The sequence below is a fragment of the Pongo pygmaeus genome, chromosome 2, assembly GCF_028885625.2.
Source record: "Pongo pygmaeus isolate AG05252 chromosome 2, NHGRI_mPonPyg2-v2.0_pri, whole genome shotgun sequence".
NCBI lineage: Eukaryota > Metazoa > Chordata > Mammalia > Primates > Hominidae > Pongo > Pongo pygmaeus.
In genome coordinates this window covers 179,003,262-179,015,426 of record NC_085930.1, presented here as the reverse complement: position 1 = coordinate 179,015,426, position 12,165 = coordinate 179,003,262, and the positions used below count along the sequence as shown (strand labels likewise).

General features: G+C 43.3%; 1 protein-coding gene across 2 annotated transcripts in view; it reads left to right on the top strand.

Annotated features, from left to right (window-relative positions):
* The first annotated feature begins 1,641 nt into the window (after positions 1 to 1,641).
* Positions 1,642 to 12,165, top strand: part of LRRC31 (leucine rich repeat containing 31) — a 30,309-nt gene continuing 19,785 nt past the window's right edge. The window contains exons 1-3 of one of the 2 annotated variants that reach the window (XM_054480985.2): positions 1,642 to 1,816; positions 9,618 to 9,761; positions 10,688 to 10,855. In XM_054480985.2, coding sequence (XP_054336960.1) covers positions 1,642 to 1,816; positions 9,618 to 9,761; positions 10,688 to 10,855 — 487 coding nt within the window. The remainder of the gene's footprint in view (positions 1,817 to 9,617; positions 9,762 to 10,687; positions 10,856 to 12,165) is intronic. The other variant, XM_054480986.2, reaches the window with a different exon arrangement.

Below are 12,165 nucleotides of genomic sequence, written 5' to 3'. Positions count from 1 at the left end.
GTCTGTTGCTGGGTACATCAGGGCTGGGCCCTGCTCTAATATGAAAGGAAGATTTTAAAAGAAAAATGGAATGTCTAATTGTGACTTTCAAAGCAGTGCTCTAAGTGCATGGAACATTCCAGCCCTCATGAGTGGAGGCGGGCTCTGCAAGGTCCATTTTTAGGATTCCCTGTGTAAAATGTTTCTTGGACCATTCTGGAACATAATGTTACAGAAAGAGCTATTTTATTGGAGAGGAAACCATGAAAACTGTAATTTCAAGAATACCTCTGCTGGGCATGATGGTTGACACCTTTAAGCCTAGCACTTTGGGAGGTCCAGGTGGGCGGATCACTTGAGGCCAGAAATTCAAGACCAGCCTGGCCAACATGGTGAAAATCCATCTCTACGTCAAAACAAAACAAAACAAAACAAAGCACCTCTGTTTATCCCTTTAGTTTAAGTCCTTAGCCCTCCCATAAAATATAAGTAAATTTCAGGAGAGATAATAGATTGAACTTTATGAATCCTTTTTAGCTTCAAATCATACCAGACCTTACCCCTAACCTCCACACCCCCCGACCCACATCCCCACCTCCAATGCTAGGCTCTTCCAGCCACTCCTGCCTGGGAGCTTTTGAGCTTACCCTTTCTTCTGCCTGGGATACTCTTCCCCCTCTTAAAAAGCTAACTCGCAGTCCTTCAAAACCCAGGCAATGTCACTCGCTGTTCCAAGTCTGTTCTCCAAGGCATGCTTAGTTTACTGTGGGTTCCCTGACCACCTCCCATCTCTTGGCTCTTGTTCCACTCAATCAATGGCATACAGGTCCATCTTCCCACCAGGTTAAGATCCCCTCAAAGACAAGAACTGTCTCTTGTTCCACTCAATCAATGGCATACAGGTCCATCTTCCCACCAGGTTAAGATCCCCTCAAAGACAAGAACTGTCTCTTGTTCCACTCAATCAATGGCATACAGGTCCATCTTCCCACCAGGTTAAGATCCCATCAAAGACAAGAACTGTCTGTTGTTCATCATTGAATCTTTTGCATTTAGAACATTAACTGGCCCACAGTAGATTCTTTAAAACTATTTATGGAATGAATGAATTCTTTACTGCCAACGTGTTTCAGTGGGGTGCTGGTGCAGGGTTGGGGGTAGAGAAAATATGAATATGCAAAGAGAAAAAGGAGCTTGCTCACAGAGGAAGGAGGTGGGGGTCACCGGAAGGTCGAGGTTGCTGAAGGCAAACTCCTCTGGGGACAGCTTTGCAAATGGCCAGTCCCTTTTAAAGGCATATTAAGTCTTCAGGTAACTAATTGACAGCTGTAATTTAAGATGTGTTGACACACTTGATGCACTTGCCAAAGTCATGCTTAATGACTTATATCTCACACAATGAAATAGGGCAAAGTTAAAAACTCAAATTGCTTTGAGTTTGTATTGGCTGCTGGATCCTGGGTTACATCATTCTTATTTTCATGTTAAACATTAACAGCAATAAAAAAACAGAAAAAGAAAGGTGGCGGGGGGCACTCACGTAGGGGAGGATATTTTGATTGAACACAGGCTTGACAGAATCTTATTTTCTTCTTAGAAATCCTAGAAAACAGAAAACAACAGGAAGATGTCTTATTGAGAACTACCCCCATCAACTTCACCATGAGTCAAACAAGGAAGAAAACTTCCTCAGAAGGAGAAACTAAGCCCCAGACTTCAACTGTCAACAAATTTCTCAGGGGCTCCAAAGCTGAAAGCAGAAAACAGAACAATGACCTTAAAACAACTGATTCCCAACCCAGCGACTGGATACAGAAGACAGCCACCTCAGAGACTGGTAAGCTGCTGGCTGCTGGTGTTTTGCTGTTGTATTTGTTTTGTTTTCCTTCCACATTTAAAACATTTTTATTTTTAATTTTTGTGGGTACATAGTAGGTGTATATATTTATGGGGTATATGAGATGTTTCAATACAGGCATGCAATGCCTAATAATCACGTTGTGGAGAATGGGGTATCCATCCCCTCAAGCATTTATCCTTTGTGTTACAAACAATCCCATTATACTTTTAGTTTTATTTATTTATTTATTTATTTAGAGACAGAGTTTCGCTCTTGTCCCCCAGGCTGGAGTGCAATGGCGTGATCTCAGCTCACAGTAACTTCTGCCTCCCGGGTTCAAGCGATTCTCCTGCCTCAGCCTCCTGAGTAGCTGGGATTACAGGTGCGCACCACCATGCCCAGCTAATTTTTGTGTTTTTAGTAGAGACAGGGTTTCACTGCGTTGGCCAGGCTGGTCTCGAATTCCTGACCTCAGGTGATCCTCCTGCCTTGGCCTCCCAAAGCGCTGGGATTACAGGTGTAAGATACCATGTCAGGCCTCTTTTAGTTGTTTTTAAATGTACTAAAAGAGCATAAAGGGTTGTTTGTAACACAAAGGATAAATATAGTCACCCTGGTGTGCTATGAAACAGTAGATCTTATATATTCTAACTATTTTTTCTGTACCCGTTAACCATCCACACCTCCCCCACCAACAACACACACACCCTTCCCAGCCTCTGTATTTCTTTACTTTTTAGAGTTTTCTTCTAAAGTGATCTTACGGGTTAAACTAAAGATTTTAAGACTTTTGAGACTAAAGACTCAAACTATGAGTCTCTGTGCTAATCATTTATTATGTTACTTACATGCTTTAAATGATTCATAATTTTACTTTTAAATTGTTAAAAGCAATATAACACTACAGAAAGATTTAGGGAAAATACCGATTTTCCTTTCATTATAACACAAATGATCATTTCTTTAAGATTCTTTTCAGTCTTTTTTTTCATGTGCATGCATTTATGTTCTGTCAGTCAGCAGTCAACAAATATTTATTGAGTACTTACTATGTGGTAACCCCTGCTCTAAGTGTTAGAAATACAGCCATGAGAAAGACCAAATGCAGATATAACTTCGGGTGGTGATAAGTGATATGAAGAAAAATAATACAGGCTAAGGAGACAAAGAATGATGGGATGGGTGCTATTTAGATGGGGTGGAGGAAAGAAGTTTTCGATTTGGAGGCATTTGAACAGCAATCTGAATAAAATCAGCTTTGTTGAATGAATGAATAAAGCCAGCCACTTAGGTATTTGTGGAAATAGCTTTCCAGGCAAAGGGACTGTACATGCAAAGGCCTCAGATAGGACTGAGCCTAGAGTGTTTGAGAGAGAGTCAGGAAGTCAGGGATGCTGAAGCAGGAGGGGAGACATGGAGAGGAAAGGGTAGTGGAAGACAAGTCAGAGAGATCACTGGGGCCAGATTTGCATCTTTTCCACAGTTGTAATAGCTTACAGATCCCTCCTGAGTTTATATGGAGTTGTGATCCTGCTTCTGGAACATATTATTATATTGCTCAATTCCCACACTGCTACATGATGCTCATATGCATAATTTTCATGGTTGCATAATATTCCATCACATTCACATGTCTTAATTACTCAATGAGTTCCTTGTTTGTCCTTCGGTGAGTATCTTTGGCTTTCTTTCTTTCCCATTCCCTGTTTCACCATATTTCAGCTATTTTTAAAGTATAAATTTCCAGAACAGGGATTGCAAATTCAAGGGTTATGAAAATAAATATTGTCAAATCTCTCTCTAAAGTTATGTGTTATGTGCAATGTCATCAATATATTATCTATCAGATTAAAAGCATTTTAAAAACATTTTAAGCATATGCAAAAATAGAATAAAGAATCCCCATGGTCACCTACCTTTAGTAATTATCAGTTGGGCATGGTGGTTCATGCCTGTAATCCCAGCACTTTGGCAAGCTGAGGCAGGAGGATCGCTTAAGGCCAGTAGTTTAAGACCAGCCTGGGCAATATAGCAAGACTCTCTCTCGGTCTGGTGCAGTGGCTCATGCCTGTAATCCCAACACTTTGGGAGGCCGAGGCAGGCATATCATGAAGTCAGGAGATCGAGACCATCCTGCCTAATACGGTAAAACCCAGTCTCTATTAAAAATATAAAAAAGTAGCCGGTTGTGGTAGCAGGTGCCTGTAATCCCAGCTACTCGGGAGGCTGAGGCAGGAGAATTGCTTGAACCCGGGAGGCGGAGGTTGCAGTGAGCCAAGATCACGCCACGGCGCCACTGCACTCCAGTCTGGGCAACAGAGCAAGACTCCGTCTCAAAGAAAGAAAAAAAAAAAAGACTCCATCTCTAGAAAATAGTTTAAAAATTAGCTGGGCATGGTGGGGCATGCCTGTGGTCCTAGCTACTCTGGAGGCTGAGGTGGGAGGATCGCTTGAATTTTAGAGGTTGAAGCTGTGGTGAGCCATGATTGCACCACTGGACTCCAGGCTGAGTGACAGAGCGAGACCCTCAAAAAAAAAAAAAAAAAAAAAAAAAAAAAAACCCATGGCCAATTTTCTTTCTTTCTTTCTTTCTGAGACAGAAAAAAAAAAAAATCAACCCATGGCCGATTTTGCTGCTTTCTTCCTTTTTGAGACGGAGTTTCGCACCGTCGCCCAGGCTGGAGTGCAGCAGTGTGATCTCGGCTCACTGCAACCTCTGCCTCCCAGGTCCAAGTGATTCTCCTGTCTCAGCCTCCCAAGTAGCTGGAACTACAGGCATGTGCCACCATGCCCAGCTAATTTTTTTGTATTTTTAGTAGAGAAGGGATTTCACCCTGTGGGCCAGGCTGATCTCAAATTCCTGACTTTAGGTGATCTGCCTGCCTTGGCCTCCCAAAGTACTGGGATTACAGGCCTGGCCAGGAGCCACTGTGCCTAGCCAATTTTATATCATTTATACCTACCCTCCCTTCCATCAGATTGTTTGCCATCAAATGCCAAAAATAATACAGTTTTAGCAGCAAGTAGATTCAATGTATTTTAAGTATGTTTTTATAAATAGGAAATTAAAGTCTGTCTTTAAAAGAAAACCATCTCTATCAGAAAATTGTTCATTTTTGTTCTAGAGTGTGATTTAGAGCATCAGGAAAGAGGTTAATGAATAAATGTAATCGTGATTAAATTAACAGTGCAAAACCAGGCCGGGGTCATCCCTGCTGTGCAACACCGACCACCCAAGCTGCTTGGTTCTTCATTTCTATTTCTCCCAAAATTCTATGGCTCCTGGAGTCATGTTAATTCTGTCCTTAAATAGCTCTCCCACCTGGTTCTTCCTCTCCATTTCTGCTTCCTAGCTCTCATTGTCTCTTGCCTGGACCACAGCAATAGCTTCCTAACTGGTTTCTCTGCTTCTAGTCTTGCTCTCTTGCCAATCTGTCCTCCACACTGCCATAGTGCTCTTTCTAAACCACAGATACGGTGGTGTCTCTCGCCTGCTTAAAATCCTTCACTGAGTTTCTCTCACCTATATTCCCAAGCATGGCCTTCAAGGTATTAGTGATCAGTTGGATATTGGATATCTCTTCATGACCTTTGCCTTCTCCCACCTCCCACCACAGCGCTGCCCTTATCCTCTACGTGTGGCCCTCTGATTTACTTATAATTCCCTAGACTGGCCACATTCTTCTCCCATCCCCAGCAAGTGGTTCTTTGTGGCTAGAAAGATGTTCCCTCATGTCACCATCCTCCTCTGCACCCCTCCCTGACTTATCCCTCCCTCATGTCCACCCACCTGGATGATTCCCACTCTTCCTTTAAGGTGCAATCCAGGCACCAGTTTCTCTTGGAAACTTCCCAAGACCCTCCTCCCCCATCTGGAATCACCAGACTTGAGGTACTTATTGTCACTGAAGTGTGGAACCACACCTCCTGCGTGCCTCCGCTTCTCATCTATATGGTAACGGGGGCTTTCTTGCTGTCTCTTTCATTAAACAGGCAGCTCTTTGAAAACAGGAACTTGTTATCTTGGTTCCTGGTACAGTACCACCCATGTTACCAATGTGTAATAATGTTTTATTAGTGTCGAGTGTTTTGCTTGACAAACCTTGACAGATTTCAGTTGGAAAGGAACTTAGTGAGAGCACTAAGAACCAAGAGCTTTGTTCAGAGCTAACACAGCTAGGAAAAGGCCTCAATCTCCACAGAGCCTCTCCTGTGTGGTTACTAATGCGCCCCCCATGGGTGCCTCCCACCCCACTCCAGCCTAGCTGCAGCAGCCCTGACTCACCTGTTCTACACACTGAGCAGTGACATAAGGTATTCTGTGAAGAGAAGGTTTCATATATTTTTTTCTTTTTTTTTTTTTTTTTTGAGATAGAGCCTTACTCTGTTGCCCAGGCTGGAGTATAGTGGCGCAATCTCGGCTCACTGCAACCTCCGCCTCCCGGGTTCAAGAGATTCTTGTACCTCAGCCTCCCTACTAGCTGGGACTACAGGTGCCCGCCACTACACTGGGCTAATTTGGTTTCATAGGTTTTTTTTGTTTTTTTTTTTTGAGATGGAGTCTTGCTCTGTTGCCCAGGCTGGAGTGCAGTGGGACGATCTCGGCTCACTGCAACCTCTGCCTCCCAGATTCAAGCAATTCTCCTGCCTCAGCCTCCCAAGTAGCTGGGATTACAGGTGCATGCCAGTACGCCTGGCAAATTTTTGTATTTTTAATAGAGATGGTGTTTTGCCATGTTGGCCAGGCTGGTTTCGAACTCCTGACCTCAGGTGATCCACCTGCCTCTGCCTTCCAAAGTGCTGGGATTACAGGCATGAGCCACTGCACCCGGCCGGTTTCACAGATTTTTTAAAAATTGAAATACATGACCTGTGAGATGTCCAGGAGTCTCATACATTAGTACTCACATTTATATTTAAGTGTTTTGATAAAGATTTATCATGATGATTTATTTTGGTAATTGAGGAACTGTAAAACCAATATTCATTCATTCAATTGTTTGCTCATTCAACATATATTTACCAAGTACCTCTCAGGTAAAAGGCCCTGCAGGTTATCCTGTGCATAGGAGGTTCCAGTAAGTTTAAATCACGATGCTCTTGAGAAATGAGCCAGGCATTTCATAGATGAGTAAACCAAGGCTCAGAGAGGTTAAGTGACTTGTTCCTCGGACAGACCTGTGATTTGGACCAGGTCTTCTGACTGTACTGCTTACTCTTCAGTCACATTAAACATGACAGAGCACCCAGTGGGATGTGGACTGAGAAGAGATTTCTGCATCTGTCAGTTTGTAGGTTATTGTTGGTGACCTTTGAGAAACAATGTATTTGGATAGAGGAGTGTAGCAACCAGAATGTAGAGGGTTAGCTTGTAAATGTGGGGAAGGAGTTGGGCTGGCAAGTGGAAACCACTCTTTCCAAACATTTGACAGTAAAGGAAATGCTTGACAGAGCAGTGTCTTGAGGAGAAAACAGAAGAGTGGGTTTGGTGGGGCTGGAACTTGAGGATGATTGTAGGTTGAGAAAAAAAGCTTAAAAACAAAAGAGAGACAGCAATAAGATGCAGTGCAGAGAAATTTTTTTAAATACAAAAATAAAACACACACACACACTATAGGCTTTGGAACAAACTATTCTGGGCTCAAATTCAGGTTCTGCTTCTTCCTAATTAATCGTGTCTCTAAGTTTCCACATCTATGAAATGGTCTGTGACTCGTTTAGACAAAATGTCCTGTACTTGCTGGCACCTAAGGGGCAGTCCCTCCCTGTCTCCCATCTGCAATTCTGCTCTGCCCCACCCAAAATTAGGGTTGCCAGAGAAAATACATGCAACAGTTGAGGCATACAATAAAACAATTCCTTGTCGATTTAAAATTTAAATTTAACTGGGCATCCTGTTGTTCTTCCTAAATCTGGCAACTCTACCCAAAATTAAATGCCTTGTGTCCAATGTGCCAGAAAAATGGAAGGTGAGAGTGGAAGGTTAAATGGTGGATGCTGCTGCCTCCTACTGGTGAAATGTGGTAACACCAAGCATCCCAACAAGGACGCGTATCCTACGTGTGGTTTTCTTAGACCAAACAGGAAGCCACAAGACTGCTGTGGATTAGAGGTGTAGCTTTTATTATCCTGCTAATCATTTGGTCTAAATTTATTACTACTGCAAACCTACTATCTTTTAATTTTCACTGGTACCAATGTATTTCTTCTTAGCTATGTGGTCTTACACCTTTTTGTCAGGGTTAATAAAATATTACTGCTCATTCCAGAACTTATTATTTCCTATTGGATTTAAATATACATAATCTATATGTTTAAAATTGTATATTTCACTTACAAAACCACTTTAAAATCACTGTCAGTACATGTATATTCATTTTTCCTTAGAAAATTATGATGTATTTTATGTATGTCTTAAATGCTGGCACCTGGCCGGCCATGGTGACTCACGCCTGTAATCCCAGCACTTTGGGAGGCCGGGTAGGTAGATCACCTGAGGTCAGGAGTTCGAGACCAGCCTGGCCAACATGGCGATCCCCTGTCTCTACTAAAAATACAAAAATTAGCCAGGCGTGGTGGCAGGCGCTTGTAGTCCCAGCTACTCAGGAGGCTGAGGCAGGAGAATTGCTTGAACCTGGGAGATGGAGGTTGCAGTGAGCTGAGACTGTGCCACTGCACTCTAACCTGGGTGACAGAGTGAGACTCCATCCCCCCCAACAAAAGAAAAAGAAAGAAAAAAGAAATGCTGGCACTTGCAAGTAGGCGAAGAACGAGTACATAACAGGTGCTCAATAAAATGATAGCTTTTATTATTATAGTGCTATCTGTTTTTTTCTTTTTTTTTTTTTTTTTGAGATGCAGTCTCTCTCTGTTGCCAGGCTGGTGTGAAGTGGCACAATCTCAGCTTACTGCAGTCTCTGCCTCCTGGGTTCAAGAGATTCCCCTGCCTCAGCCTCCTGAGTAGCTGGGACTACAGGTGTGCACCACCACGCCCGGCTAATTTTTTGTATTTTAGTAGAGACAGCATTTCACTGTGTTGGCCAGGATGGTGTCGATCTCCTGATCTCGTGATCCGCCCGCCTCAACCTCCCAAAGTGCTAGGATTACAGGTGTGAGGCACCACGCCAAGCCACTATCATGTTATTATAGTGTTATTACAGAGGAAGCTGGTGAGGGTGCCACAGTAGTCCCTAATAACAAGAAGGACAAACGAGGCTTTCCAAGTTCACTTTCCGGCAGGAGTTGAGAAAAAGCAAAAGCTCTCCCAGGCCTAGTTTCTCTGGATTTGTGTTTGCCAATTGAATGGTCTAGGAACTGACCGGCAAGAATTCCACTCACTCCCTGTAGCCATTTGAAGCTCCTTGATGGTGATTTCAGTGCTTTCCCTTCTTCACCTGTTTGGTTTGAGGAGGCAAGTATCTCTGCTTCCCCCCTAGCAGTTGCATCCACCAAAGATATGTGTGCCCTTCAAGTTAGCAAGCATCTCAAAAGCCGGGCTGACAGGTTTACTTCTCACCCAGGAATGCAGCTCTGTCTTCATGCTGAAAAGCCCAGGTCAGGTCATGATAGAAAAGCCACTGAGTTCCTCAGGCTCCTGAAGCAGTGTCTGGGCACCTGGTGGCAGGAACAGTGGTTAGTTAAGCTTTGTCCCTAGTAAATGGCTCTGCCTCTGAGTTGAGGTTTTTATAAAAGAGCAAGTCAGAGTTATGCAGTCTTTTCACTTGTCTGATTGTGCTCATTATGCATCTTTAACACATCCATCATTAACAGCGAATTCTTTTTTATGCTTATCACACAGCTAAGCCTCTCGGTTTAGAAATGGAATTGAGATCCAGTATGGAGAAAAATGAGCATTTCCTGCAGAAGCTGGGCAAAAAGGCTGTCAACAAGTGTCTAGATTTGAATAACTGTGGATTAACAACAGCGGACATGAAAGAAATGGGTCTGTATGCAGTAGACTTTGCGTAGAGAAAGATAGGCCCTTTCCATTGAGATAAGCAGATAAAACATACTCAGCTACCCACCTAGTAACCCCAAGTCTGCTGAGTGGTCCCAGACAATTGCAGAAACAGCATCGCTTTTTTTTTTTTGAGACAGAGTCTCGCTCTGTCACTCAGGCTGGAGTGCAGTGGCTCATCTCAGCTCACTGCAAGCTCCGCCTTCCGGGTTCATGCCATTCTCCTGCCTCAGCCTCCCGAGTAGCTATTTTTTTTTTTTTTTTTTTTTTTTTTTTTAAGAAAAAGGCCAGGCGCAGTGGCTCACGCCTGTAATCCCAGCACTTTGGGAGGCCGAGGCGGGTGAATCACGGGGTTAGGAGTTCAAGACCAGCCTGGCCAATATGGTGAAACCTCGTCTCTACTAAAAATACAAAAATTAGCCAGGCGTGGTGGCAGGTGCCTGTAATCCCAGCTACTCGGGAGGCTGAGGCAGAGAATTACTTGAACCTGGGAGGTGGAGGTTGCAGTGAGCCAAGATTGTGCCACTGCACTCCAGCCTGGCGACAGATCGAGACTCCGTCTCAAAAAAGGAAAAGAAAAACAAGTTAATTGATCCTTCCTCAAGTTTTGAAGACTTCAGCTGAGTTTAGGAAAAGAGGCTGTATGAAATCTTACAGACATACCCCTGCATTTTCAGACTGCAGTTTTTTGGCAGAAATAGAAAACATCCCAAGAAATAGAAAATGTAAACATCACAGTTTCTCCAATTGTACAGCTGAGGGCTCCCTGCTTTGCCAAAAGTCAGCATGCCCACCCCTGTCTATTCTCTTACAGTGTAAAACTATGTCCTGTGTATGTAGGAATTGCATTTTATTTACTACAAATCACAAGTCACATACACATATCTGTATTTTCTTCTGTTCACTTCTAGTTGCCTTGCTGCCTTTTCTCCCAGACTTGGAAGAACTGGATATCTCCTGGAATGATTTTGTAGGTGGAACCCTCCATTCCATCACTCAGCAAATGCATCTGGTCAGCAAGTTAAAAATCTTGAGGCTGGGTAGCTGCAGACTTACCACTGACGATGTTCAAGCACTGGGTATGATGAATGCATTTCTTAAAAGATGGATTCGGCCGGGCGCCGTGGCTCACGCCTGTAATTCTAACACTTTGGGAGGCTGAGGCCGGCAGATTGCCTGAGCTCAGGAGTTCGAAAACAGCCTGGGCAACATGGTGAAACCCCGTCTCTACTAAAATACAAAAAGTTAGCCGGGTGTGGTGGTGGGCGCCTGTAATCCTAGCTACTCAGGAAGCTGAGGCAGGAGGATTGCTTGAACCCGGGAGGTGGAAGTTGCAGTGAGTCGAGATCGTGCCACTGTACACCAGCCTAGGTGACAGAGCAAGACTCCATCTCCAAAAAAAAAAAAAAGAAGAAGAAGATGGATTCACTCAATGCACCTTTGCAAGCTGAATCCTCAAGGGCAAACTATCTCTGTTGCCTACTCCGTTGGGCATCATGGTCAAGGGCACTATGCTGTATTGGGCACTTGTATAACTGCTAAAAAGCTATGTAAGCCTGTGTCTAGGTCTGTGCTAAGCTGTGTGGATAGAGAAAAGAACGAGGCTGATCAGGTCCCTGCTTTCATGGAGTTTATTTATTTATTTATTTTTATTTTTATTTTTTTGAGATGGAGGCTCACTCTGTTGCCCAGGGTGGAGTGCAGTGGTGCAGTCTCAGCTCACTGCAACCTCTGCCTCCCAGGTTCAAGCAATTCTCCTGCCTCAGCCTTCCAAGTAGCTGGGATTACAGGTGTGAACCATCACACCCGGCTAATTTCTGTGTTTTTAGTAGAGATGGGGGTTTCACCATGTTGGCCAGGCTGGTCTCGAACGCCTGACCTCAGGGAATCCACCCATCTCGGCCTCCCAAAGTGCTGAGATTATAGGCGTGAGCTACCGTGTCCGGCCTCATGTAGTTTAAATGGAGGTTACTGTAAAACATGCTCACACTGGGTCTCAGTTACTTCATGTGTAAAATAGAGGAGTTAGAGTAGACAGAATTAAGTTTTTTTACAATTCCAAAAGAATACTACTCTCTTCTATTTTCCCACCCACATTTTGAAAAATTAAACAAAACAAGATTTTTAAGTTAATAGTTTACCTAGAACTAGAACCTCCGTTAAGTTAGTTTCGTAGGATTAAATTTGTACAAAGTCATTCTACTTATCCAACTGCTGTACTAAAATGCTTGCTGGTTTATTAGATGTCTTTAACACTTTTTATTCTTCTTTTGATGTAAAGTTTCTTATTTTCATGACTTATTTTAATCCTTTACAGTTATTTAAAGATTTCTATAAAAACAACACATTTTATGCCAAGTATCTCTGCTTGTCAGTCCCTCCCTGGAAA